At 41.2% G+C, this 12,546-nt stretch overlaps 1 protein-coding gene and 1 long non-coding RNA gene across 2 annotated transcripts; one reads left to right on the top strand and one right to left on the bottom strand.

The window, feature by feature from the left end:
* Positions 1 to 6,450: 6,450 nt before the first annotated feature.
* Positions 6,451 to 11,310, bottom strand: LOC118563955. Its single transcript, XR_004931546.1, has 3 exons — positions 11,226 to 11,310; positions 10,869 to 10,999; positions 6,451 to 6,469 (listed from the first exon to the last, which is right to left on the bottom strand). It is a non-coding gene; the product is annotated as an uncharacterized LOC118563955 (long non-coding RNA).
* On the top strand, positions 8,768 to 12,287 carry ptges (prostaglandin E synthase). Its single transcript, XM_012866222.3, has 3 exons — positions 8,768 to 8,940; positions 9,042 to 9,124; positions 11,233 to 12,287. The coding sequence occupies exons 1-3, from the start codon at positions 8,833 to 8,835 to the stop codon at positions 11,480 to 11,482; spliced, it is 441 nt and encodes a 146-aa protein (XP_012721676.1). The 5' UTR covers positions 8,768 to 8,832; the 3' UTR covers positions 11,483 to 12,287.
* The last annotated feature ends 259 nt before the right edge of the window (positions 12,288 to 12,546 follow it).

Below are 12,546 nucleotides of genomic sequence, written 5' to 3'. Positions count from 1 at the left end.
CTACAGTTATGTACCATTCAATGTTATGCCAAGGTCATCATCTTAAACTTAAATCTGTTTACAGTTAGTTCTCTCATATGTTTAGCTTTACATTTTTTTTACTTCAATCTATTGCTACACCTGTTTTGGATAGATGATATTTTATGGTTATAAAATATCTCACTGACTTGGCTCAGGTAGTGAGAAAACAATGCTTTGCTGGTGAAGCTAATTACCAGGATTAAATGTTATAGTTTTAATTCTCTTACACAATTGACAGAGATCAGCAGACTTGAGTGAATGTTTTAGCAGTGATCATTTAGCACTAAAAAAAGGAGACTTAGAGGAGTTTATTTCCACTTTTAACTAGCAAAAAAATGTGTTTGTTCTATTTAACAGATGACAGTCATCGATTCAGGCTTCGATATGTGTCTTCTAAACTGTACTCATTAAAAAGGACTCCTCACAAAGACAGAAAACAAAATGTGTATACGGAAATTTTGAAAGTTTTACATTTCTGAAAATATTAGGAGTGTTATATTGGGGAAAAATGTATATAACATGCCTTAAACTGTTGATGAGTTATCGTAGACAGATCAAGCTTCAGATTTGTAACATAATGCTGCCTTCAAAACACTTAGGACTTCCACTCTAAAACCGAAAAACAACCTTACTTAACTTAAGCAGTTGTATAAATTTACTTCCTCAAATATACAACTGAGGCCTTTTTGAAGTGGTGCCATATTTGAGATTGCTAAACAGGGGATTTTACTTGATTTGTGTATAATTTGTACAGGTCCGTGCACGAGTATGACACGTTCCCCCAAACGGATGGGGTCTATAAGCCCCTGAATCCTATCCGTTAAATGTTTGATTTTGTTGCAGGAAAAAAAAGCATCTCTAATTGCACATCGCGTCTTTGATTTTCTGTCTTTAAAATATGACCCAAACAGATAAGTTTCAGGCCACAAATGGAGAGGGGAAGGAATTTCTTCATCCCCTTAATCTCTCTGCTTTTAACCTCGCCACACCTGAGATTTAAGGATTCTCTGAACAAAAACAAAGGTTTTCCATGAATTTTGTTTATGACAGAAAATCTTTCCAGTAACTTCTCTGCTGCAAAATTCTGCCTAGGTTTGGGCAGTGCACAGGGTATGCCCAGGTTAATTTTAGAAATACAGCAGCCCTTAAGCGAGGGGCTGTGATGTCATCTCGAGCCCCATGCGTATGCTGAGCTGCATCGAGCTCAGACAGAGACAGCCTGAGAAGCAAACACTCCCGGCTGCTGAGTTGATATGGTGGACATGAACTGATGACAGGATCAACACATCTTCAGGTAAGAGGCTGTTTTAGGGGACTGATTTTTTTTTTTTATGCGCTGTTTTCACCCACACTTACACACGGATGCACATCGCTGCAGATTCACATCACCACATCACTTGCTTGTTTCTTTAGGTGTCTGACCGTGAATGCAGGGATACACATAGCTTTGATAGCACAGGGAAATTACTGACTGGAATCCCAACAATGCTGGGATGCCAGGTATGCTCTGCTGGATGTGTGACATGACTCAGCAGACATGAATAATTAAAGATCCAGTGTTGGAGACAGTGGCAGTGCAGGACAGCGAAGGAGTCGCTCCCCTGTGTCCGTTCACTAAGACGGGATGGGTGTGGCATGATGCAGCCCACCTTTGTCCTCTTTGTCCTTAGAGGGATTTTAGGTCCTGTCGGGGATAAAATCATGCCTTCACTCAGAGTCAAACATCACCTGAGATCTTGATTAAGGGATATCTGCTCCACAAACAGACCAATCAAAAAGATTCTGTCACTGCAATTTGCTTGTTTTGAAAATGAAGCACAGAGCACCCAGACACTCCTATTTTATTTATTTATGTTTATTTTTATAGAATTAGTCTTGGGGTCATTGTGTTGTTGCAGCTGTTTGAAGAAACAGGATTCTGGCCTAGTTCACAGATACGTTTTTAATACTTTAGGTTATGAACACGAGTTGTAACCTGATTTTATTTCAATGCGTTCCGCTTTTCGGCTGTAGATTTAACCACTACAACGCTTCATGATTTTAGGATATTGGTCAACTAAAAATTGTGCAGTTTTAATCACCAAGTTTTGCCATTAACTGAGATTTTCTTATGATTTAAAGATTCATAATCTGGCTCTAATTACTGTTTCTGAGCTAATATTTATTTTTATTTCATACCACAAACCAGACCTCCCGAAATGAAGGGATTTTCCTTTATACAGCATGAATTTCATCTAAATATAGTAATTAGATCATTTTGAATAACGGATGGTTTAAAGATATAGTTCTGGTCAGATGTTTAAATACACTTACGATAACAATAATTGGGTTATTCAGTTTTGGTCATATAACTTAATTAGAACTGTTGTTTTTCCAGGGTGGACTCATCATACAGACTGCTACCTCAAAATAATCCAATTTTGGAGCCTAATTTGAATTTATTGTGGATTCTTTCCAATTCACACAATTGTATGTATGATCAAAATAATACAAACAGGCTCTAAATATATGCATACACTTTCCTTTATATTTGGTTAATAATCAATATCAGTTGATTATTAAGAGAAGTTAATTATGCCCTGGCATAATTAACTTCTCTCCCTTGCATAAATGGTGGCTTTCATTTAACTTTGTAGCTTCATGCAATGGACCTATTTATAAGCATAGTCCACAAATTCTCAAGAGAGACATGGAGGCTTTCAAAATGTCTTCCCAGAAGCTTTATGTTACCCATATTATCAGTTTTAAAACCTTTTTTTTATGGCACTAGTCAAGTCAAGTTTATTTGTGTCGCACATTTCCGCAGCAAAGCGGTTCAACTTGCTTTACATCTTGAAGACATAGAAACATCAAAAACACATCGAAATGGTCACCGGTTGTGAGACCAGTAACTAACATTAAATTTCATCAATTGAAGACATAAAATCCCATCAAATATGTCAATCAGTATTCCTGTTATTATGGGCGGAAAGCAACTCTGAACAGGTACGTTTTTAGTCTTGATTTAAAGGAACTCAGTGTTTCAGCATTTCTGCTGTTTTTTTTTTTCCAGATTTGTAAAGCATAGAAGCTGAATGCTGCTTCTCCATGTTTGGTTCTGGTTCTGGGTATGCAGGTAGACCAGAACCAGAAGATCTGAGCGGTCTGAAAGGTTGGTACAACAACAACAGGTCTTTAATGTATTTTGGTGCTATGCCATTCAGTGATTTATAAACTAACAGACAAAGTCTGTTCTCTGAGCTACAGGGAGTCAGTGTAAGGACTTTAGAACTGGGGTGTCAAATAGCTGCCTTCATTTGACAGGAAATGAAGTTGAGAGAGGGGGAAGACATGTAGCAAACGCCCTCGGGCCTTGCATGGCTTGCAGACACTACCTCTGTGCCACCACCCTGCCCACCAAACCAGTTTTTTTTTGTGGTTAGGATCATTGTTCTGTTGGAAAACCCAAAGTTTTGCATGTCTAATCTAAACTGTCACTCTCAAAGAAAGGAGGCTGGTGTGGATATTCAGAATCCAAGAACTACCCAGCCTCAAGATGCTATGCTATCTGCACAGGCAGATGTTTGAACACCATTGTCACTGTCTAGTCTTGTTAGACAAAGTTTGAGCTTGTTGCCCACAGAGATAGAAAATGTGTTGCTGACAAGTCCAGGTGAGACATTCAACCCTAAAAGTATTGCTCTAACTAATAAGCATAGTGGCGACAGCATCATGCTCTGGGCCGTTTCCCTGCCAGTGGTTCAGCTGCACAGCAGAAAGTAAAAAGAATAATAAAGGTGGAGGACTGCTTTTATATTCTTGAATTTCACTTTAAATCTACAGCTAGACCATCAAAATCGTTGACAATCATTCAAAAGTACGGTACACATTAAACACCCTTTAAAAGATTTAAAAACAGCTTCTTCCAGACAGCGGTGAGGGCTATTGCTCCCAGCTGAGAAGAATGTGGTCTGTTAATTATTACAATGACTCTACTGCTAATGCACATTTGCACACTCTAGTATCTCAGGAATGTCTGATTGCACAGTTCTGTATATGAAGGCTTAAAATTATTGCACAGAATTTACTGCGAGCATGAGTATCATTAAAGGAGCTTTGGGGGATTAATCCCATGCAACGACACAGTAATTCATATCGTTTATATCGCTCAAAAGATGGACTGATATCACACTTTCAGAACACTGTACGAGTCTTAGCAGACCCTAAAGACTATTTTGCATGCTTAATTAAATGTGTGTGAATATTAAGTCTGTAGTGTCTGCCTGTATATTTTATCTGTGTACATCCGGAAACGGTGTCTGTCCCATAGAAAAAAACAATAAAGATAAAAGATAATCACCACAATAACATGTGGTTACAGTAAAGATTCTTGATACTTGAAAACCATAAGAACAACTTAAAGGAACCCGACCAATTCTACCAAAATTGCATGTTAATCTAGTGTATGATCGTTACTTCCAAAAAAAAAACAGAACAGCCAGTCTAATGCTCACAATATGTGTGTCACTGATGCTTACTTTGTCGTCTACTTTGTCCTTGCTGCTTACTTATTTGACTTCTGTTTTCTTTTCCCCAGGCATCTGTTTGACCTATGCTGACAGACTTCCTCCGTCAGGCTGAGGGGCCTAACATGACTAACATCAGACAGGAAATAATTCATACACCAAACCGCCAATATGACCCCAAAGTCTGGTGGTTTTAACAACAAAGAACGGGAGCTTGATTTTGATTTTGAAAGCTATTTCTCTTGTGCAGCTGGGGCTTGACTCCTCTCTAGGTCTCTGAACTCGCTCAGACGGATATATTTTTCCTTTTTGCAAAGGAGGTCTGTGTAAATATTTGCAGACCGTGTTTGGCAGCGGCGAAAGAGACGGAGGACACCTTAAAGACAGACTCGTTGGAACTCTGTGACATTTTCCTTTTACCTCTCGATTTGATGGTGAAGCGGCAGCTTTTTTGATTACGGGGCACAGATAAGCTAATTTGCTGCCTCGTCGTTTGTTAACTGAAACATGGGGGTGTGCGCCTCGGGTTTCCTTTAAACCAGTTTGTCCTTTGAGAGAAGAAAAACTGGTCATAACAAGCACACTTAAAGGCATTGCAGCCTGCAGTTAATTAACAATAACACAGTTTCATAAAATAAATGAGCTTTTCTTGCACATCTATAGCTTAATAAAAGTGTGCTTTTACTTTAAAAAGGCGTGGAAGAGCAAACAGGACTAATGCAAGATACAAACTCAAGCACGTTTTTTAATATAGGGTCCAAAACTGTTCTGTTTTGGCAAATTACTAATTGAAGATTTAATAATTGCATGGATTAAACGTGTAAAACTACATTTAAGGATTTAAGTTGAGTATCAGCCTATGTAAATACATCTGAGAATGAAGCCCTGAGTACCAGCATCTCTGTATCTCACTTCCTGCCCTTCCCGTTGCTTCCTGATTCAGGATGAGTCTGTGCTGTGACCTGCGTTAGTTGCATATACTGGCATCATCTGTTTACACACATCATGGGCTGCGTCATGTGTTCCCAGTTGGTTGATATGTGGACAGTGAGGGCGAGACGGACGGGCCGCAGGGCTGTGGAGCTCACCTCCTGCCCGCAGATGCTCGGCGGAGGCTACCACCGAGTGACGGGCCTCCACTACATGTCGTCCTTCTCCGACGCCGAGGACTGCTGCGACGACACCAGCTCCGGCAGCTCGCTCACACCGGACTTGCAGCTTCAGGGAGCTGACGGCTGAGAATCCTCGAATGATGTGATTTAAAATGTAGTGTGTTTACAATAAAAACAAAGATCTCTTTTTTTTAAAATTGTGACATCTTTATTGATATTTTGCTTTAACTTCAGACAAATGAGGTGATATTAGGCATTTGAAGTTGTCTGGTTAGAGTCCTAAGTTGATTCCATTGAGGGAGCTGAATATTAGGGTGATGGCAAGGAGTTACCTGACTCCGCCAGATAGATTTGCTTCGCATATCCATCTGGAAACCTTCCGTTGAAGTAATTTTGGGAAGGGGCGAAAATACTGGTTAGCTGATTGGCCTATGTTGGTGATAGACGGGCCAAATAAACCAATCAGATTCGTCGTCGCTCTGTTACGAGCGACGACGAAAACACAACCACAAGCCAAGCTACTCTTGCTGCTGCAGGTAAAGGCTCGTTAGCTCAGCAAAGAAATACTCTGTAATTCCGATAAAACTTGCTCGATAGCCACGCTAACGCTAGTTTCATCGGCTGAAGCCGCCATGTTCTTTAGACTGAACTGTCGCTCCTCGTTGCGTCACACCTCAACCCGCCTCAAACCCAACGCTGATTGGACGTTCGTTTGGTGAACGGCTCCAAATTTTCTTCAACGGAGGGTAGCCAGACTGATCTGTGAGTGAAACCTTGAAAGCTCGCGAGATCAGGATGGTCTCACGAGGCTAGGCAAGGAGGCCTTCCAACCTAAAAAAAACCAAAACTTGAGGTCATCACACATGATGAAGCATTGAAATACAAGAGTAAACGTGCAGCCAGTTGGTCAGAAAGTACAAGAAGGGTCTCCTTACCGTCGCAGTGCAGCTGGCTCTTACAGGAAGTCAGAAAAGTCAAAAAAGTAAAGGTTAAAAGCCTCCAGAGCAATTATTGCCATGTTTCAGTTGATGTGGCTGACAATTTGTGAAACATAAATGCTCAGAGGTTTTCAGTATTGGGGCTACCAAGAATGTTTGCTTTGTCGCGATGCTAACAGCAGCCCTGCTAATGAACGGAAGCCTGTGTTTGTAGGAAGGGGAGTCAGCGATGCGACGCATACATTAAAGTCTTTGTTATAGAAAATCCAGTAAGATGATTTCAGACTAATCGGTTGTAACATTAGGAATAGCTGCTTTAGGCTCACCAACCCAGGCTGGAGATGCTGAAATAGCCTTCTACTGGGCTCGGGTCAATGGGTAACCAGGGCTATTCCCTTAAACTGTCCAGACCCTAATGTTGTGTCTGATCAATCTCAAGCACGTTTTTTCATTAAATTACTTTGTTAAAGGCTGTCATCTAATGGGCTTTACTTGGAAGTTCTGCTAATTTCACTGTTTAAAGTCATGAAAGGGTGGATTATTAGACAGGAACGTACGTAGATAAAATTGTCACCTACATGTATCGACATAACACCGTGCTCCACAGACATGGTGGCCGAACGCCAGGGAGCGGTAATAAGGGCACAGGAAGCACTTTCTCCTGAATCATGATGACAGTGGAAAGTTTTCCGAGTTTTGCAACGAGCCTTGTAATATTTTGCCAGCAGGCTCACATGGAATCATATCCAGATTTTAATCATAACAGCGTGGAGAAATGAAGACGTGTTGGCTCCTGAAATGGGACTGCATGTCAGAATCAGTAAGGAGGAATACTTTCTTCACCACACATATTACACACTGTGTGTAATGTGTTTTAAAATGACTAACAGCGCCGATAGAGCTCATATTAAACTATAAAAAAAATATTTTGGCCTAAAGGCTCATATTTTTTACTAGAATGAGACTGGAGCTGGAGTTTTAAGATGGGAAATCATGTGTAGAATCATTTAGAATGAATGAACATTCTTAGCACACTGACTGTGGGGGGACATTTGGAAATGTCATGTCTTAGTTCATTATGGAGCATTTTTTATTTTTCCCATCTTTTCATAACATTTCATTATGGTCTTGTTTGTATTTTTTTTTTTTTTACATATTTTGAATTTAACTCTTTATGGTTTATATATATTCTCCTTTCTGACACTTTTGCAGAAGAATAGTTGGTTCTTGATTCACATTTCTTAACCAGAATCCTGTGTTTCTTTGACTGCACTAGTTAGCTCAATACTCAAAGGTTAGTTTTTCTCATACTGGATGTGCGGAGGTGTTTTTTTTATTTTTTTTTTTAATTATTCTGGTGCATTTAAAGTTTAGCCAGTCTGTGGTGAATGACCTTAACCTGACCCTGAAAGTACACATAGATGACGAATATCAATACTACAGTAATGAAGGACATGGGGGACAATTCACAACGGGGAGTAAATTGTAGACTACTAACCTACTTCTTACAGAGATACTGTATGTAGGGTTTTAGCAGTTCATGTTCAATCTAAAATGTTTATTATAATGGGCCTTTTCTAAAAAAAAATATTTTTATTATAAGTATAGGTAAGAATTTGTGAGGAGGGTAGGCGTTTATAAGCTGATGCTTATGAGCCTTAAACCTTTTCAGGACCACGAGCCTCATTTATTCATCTTCCAGCCTAACTCTTTTTTTTAATCAATTATCTCTTCTATAATAAGTGGATATTTAATATGAATAGTGAGTTTTAAGTGGCAAGATAAATATAGGTCCTTGTCCAGCCTTGTTTGTCAAGAGTTATGTCTTTACATATGGACACGCATAAGTTAATGGCTATTTTCTAGGAACCAGGATTTCAGAATATGCTGTAGGCATGCTTTTTTTTTGTCTGTTCCCCCACTGTCTGACATCATCTTTAGATACCAAGCAAAAGTGAAGTCATTTATGTAATTACAAATGTGGTCAGGTGAATACTGGATTTGACCCGATTTACCAAAAATGTTTGCACACATTTCTTACTAAAAAGAACCGGAATTTTGCTTCTGGCTAAATTGTGTCACGAATAAAACACTTTTGTGTCAGCCAAAGCCAGTTCTTTTTTTTTTTTCTCCTCTCTCTCTCTCTCTCTTCTGGTGGGCGGAGGCAAAGCCAGGGCTGTAAAAAGGCCCTCCTTCTGAGGAAAGTCAGCAGCGCAGCGAGCCTTCACCCCTGCTGAAAGTGATCAAGCTTCAGTCATGATAAGAAACGAGGTTTTCTCCTGTTTTGTCTTCTATGCAGTCCTCCTGGTGATCAAAATGTACACCATCGCAGTCATAACGGGACAAGTCAGGCTGCGAAAGAAGGTGAGAGATTTGGTTTATGGAGGTATTTTAGTAATAGTTTAGATCACCATAATCTATTTATTTTTTCACTGATGCATTTGTTTCTCTCCTGGTTCGAAAAGGCTTTTGCCAACCCAGAGGACGCGCTGAGACACGGAGGCTTGCAGTTTCACAGAGAGGATCCATATGTGGAAAGATGCCGAAGGTATAAAGGCGCAGAAAGTTTCCACCTGATGGGACACGTTTGTTTTGCATTTAAAAGCGAGCCAGAGCCCTGTATTTATGTTCTAAATGGTTGAAATAGTAAGGGTTTGTTGGTGCATTTTGATCCATTTTGTGGATAGGGGGTTGTGCAAATGCAATGATAATAAGCTTCTGGCACGCAGGGTTATGTTTACGTAAGGGTTCCCAGTTGCTTCTGCTGGAATTTTCCCACATTTTCCATTTTACTTGTGTTTTCCTCCATCAGTGTGCAGTAAAAGCTGCCAGCCTGAGCACTCTGATCTGTTTGTTATAACATGTTGCAAAAGGGATCTCCTAAGGAAGGAAAAAAAAGGGAGAACAGAGGTTTTATTTTCTGCTGGTGGAAAGCAAAACCAATGTTCACTTCTGTTTTCTCCATCCTAAACCATGTTGAACTCCTGCTTTTTTTTTTTTTTTTTGCAAGAGGTTACACAGCGGCATGCCTTTATAACGCCGGTTTAAAGACTCCTGGTCTTGCAGTGGCAGGTTTCCCAGCAAAATGTTTTTAAAAGATTGCTGTGACATGGGAACAAAGGAAGCAGGCTGGTGCCCAGATAGCACGGCCCCGTTTTGCCCTTTTTTAGAGATCTACACACCAAAGGACCGGACCTTAATCTGATGCAAAGCATTAACAAAACACCCTTACCCAAACAAGGAATTTCACCCAGGGGGTGCCAATTTCTTACCAATCATATCCAAATCCGGAATGAATCACTGCTTGGCTTTGAAGTACTACTCCTGGTGAATTGTCATGTTTCTGCATCACAGACTGAGTCACAGAATCACAGATTGCCGAAACCAGTGAGAACCCTTGGGGCGCAGCCTAGTGTCCTCAGTTCCTGGAACTCCAGTTGGTGTGTTCGGTGTTTTTTTGTGTCACGCGGTTTGAGCTTCTTTTGTGCTTGTGCTGCCACTGTGAGATTTAATTTTCAGAAGTGAATGCAATGGTTGTCTCATCCCTGTCAAAACGTGCAGATGGGTTTTGCACACACTGGATGGGTACTAATCGGGCCTGGGTTCAGTGAGGACTTTTTGAGACGCGCCAACTTTGGCTAGATAAAGATGTGACGGACTTTTAAAAGACATTGAAGCGTTTCACATCAAAGATTGTCGGTACTTTTGTATTTAGAGCGCTGATTATAGTTTCACGTGGGCTTCCATCTGGTTTTGGTTCAGGGCTAGCTGAGTACTAAGTGCACTTTGGCTAAAAGGAGGTTTTATGTAACCCTAGCATTCCGTACACGTATGTAATTGGTGGCCAACATGTGTATATGGGCCCTGTCTTGGCTTTTCTCAGGCTGGTTGATTACTAAATTGGCCTGGGCACAAAAGCTGCTGTTTGTGTTGATAGAGGAGAACCCATATGGGAGAAATTCAATCTGGCACCCCGTGGGTCTTTTAGTCAGGTCTCAAATGAGCAATGGGTAAATCAGTTTAAAAGGTGCAACACATAAAGTAGGTCTTACTTTTTGTCCAGTTGTCTGACATCAAACCTCAATTGGGAGTTAACCTGAGGGCATTTTGTGACCCCAGCCCAGACCACCCCACTGTTTTCAGCCCGTTTTGTATCCGTAGGTGCTGTAAAGTTGCCTGGTATCTTCCAGTAGTCTGCCTTCATCTTATAGCCCTTAGCCTTATCTTTAACAACAGGAATAGAAACAGTGGCGTGGCCCAAACAATCAAGTTAAAAGAACCTGCCTGCTTACCAGTTAAATGGTCTTCAGTGAGTAAAACCAGTTCCTCTAGGATTGGGTTTTCCCAGAAATCCATTGTTGTGAACCTTTGTGTATTGCTTGCCTTGGTTTCAGTGACACCCTAGGAGCTGATCACAGGTTTTCTATGTGGAATGGGGTATAGAAAGAAATGGAAGGTATTGTAAACCGATTCAGTCCTAAAACAGACACAAAAGACTGAGAATACACAAACTGGAAATTTCCATGCTAGCCTCCTAATGCCATTTACTTTTTTCTAAGTGTTAGCAGCAGGAGGGAGCCGCTCAGACAGGGAAGTGACAGACAAGGGCTCAACTCACAGCCATTCATGCTCTAAATGTTTTATCTCACCCTTTAGGGCCCACCTCAACGACTTGGAGAACATCCTCCCGTTCCTCTTCCTGGGGGCTGTCTACTCCCTGACCGGACCTTCGCTGACTGTGGCCCGCTTTCACTTCCTGGTGTTCTTTCTCGCCCGCGTGCTGCACAGCCTCGCCTACCTGTTGGCCTTGCGAGCACCCACCCGTTCTCTGGCCTACACCGTTGCACAGATACCCTGCGTGTCCATGGCTGTGCAGATCCTGATGTCAGTGGCCTCCTACGCCTAGCTTTTAAAGACTTTGGGAGTGAAGAAATGCCCGGAGACCTGTATCGGAGAGGGTTCACTACGGGTTCCTGTAGAGAGACAGCGGGAGTGCAATATAAGGTGTTGGATTTATGCCTGTTCGTATTTTTATTTCGTTTTATTTTTAGCAAGAGCCTGTCAGTATTTTTTTTATTGTTATGTTTCGAAAAATGTGACAATGTTTCAACAGATTTTGAAGTATGATGTTTGACACCATGGACTGGTGTTCCTAAAATGCAAATGAAGATTGTTACTCATTTTACCATGAAATTGTTGAAACGTTTTTGACAGACAGTTGTTGACTCAAAGCCACTTCAGGACTCTCCCCCCCCCCCAGCTGAGCTCCTCCGTATGTTGATCCTTAACCTCTCCTGTGTTTACATTCAACACAGACCACTATTGGTGTGGTTTAGAACTGTCATCGTGGCCTGGTCTGTTTCCTGTGTGGGTCTTCCAGCTATTGTGTTGAACCTTGTTTGGACAGTGCATTCGGCAACAGTTAAATGGATCCTGAGTGATGAGGTGTGGAAATGTTGAATCGGGCTCACCTACAGCACCACCACCCCCCACCCCCCCGCCACTGCGTGAGTCAAACTGAGGCTTCCCGTAATAAAAGGACTGAAACGTGAACTTGTCTCAACAGCCTACAAGGACAAATCATCTGTGAAAACCTGTTCCATGGTTATCTTTAAGGTTTTGTAACTGTATTTATTACACTCTGTTGAGCTAGACAGACATATCAATGTGTATTTTTCTAGGCAATAAAACAATTCATAGTCTAACGTGAACAGCCTTTGCATGAGTTGTAATTTTATTAGTCACGTGGTTGCTGTTTTAGCCTGGCCCTGCAGAGACGGGCTTTTGAGGGGGTTGGGGCCCCGTTTTTTTTATGTGTGAGTGAGATGATCCAGAAGTCGGAGGCACAGATCCAGCATTCCTGCACGTATTACGTAAGACTCTGGAGCGGGTTGTGCTCTCTTTCATTACAAGGGGGGGTTGGCAAGTAACTGGAAGCATCATGTACATTTAATAGCATTGACATAGCAT

This window comes from Fundulus heteroclitus, chromosome 8, assembly GCF_011125445.2.
Source record: "Fundulus heteroclitus isolate FHET01 chromosome 8, MU-UCD_Fhet_4.1, whole genome shotgun sequence".
In the NCBI taxonomy this organism is placed as follows: domain Eukaryota; kingdom Metazoa; phylum Chordata; class Actinopteri; order Cyprinodontiformes; family Fundulidae; genus Fundulus; species Fundulus heteroclitus.
Note: the sequence above shows the minus strand (reverse complement) of the source record. Positions and strands in the feature narration are given on the sequence as shown.

Coding starts and splice junctions, on each gene's coding strand:
- ptges (XM_012866222.3), top strand. CDS start 8,833: ATGATAAGAAACGAGGTTTTCTCCTGTTTTGTCTTCTATGCAGTCCTC. Junction 8,941..9,041: donor AAGTCAGGCTGCGAAAGAAG/GTGAGAGATTTG, acceptor TGGTTCGAAAAG/GCTTTTGCCAACCCAGAGGA. Junction 9,125..11,232: donor TATGTGGAAAGATGCCGAAG/GTATAAAGGCGC, acceptor CTCACCCTTTAG/GGCCCACCTCAACGACTTGG.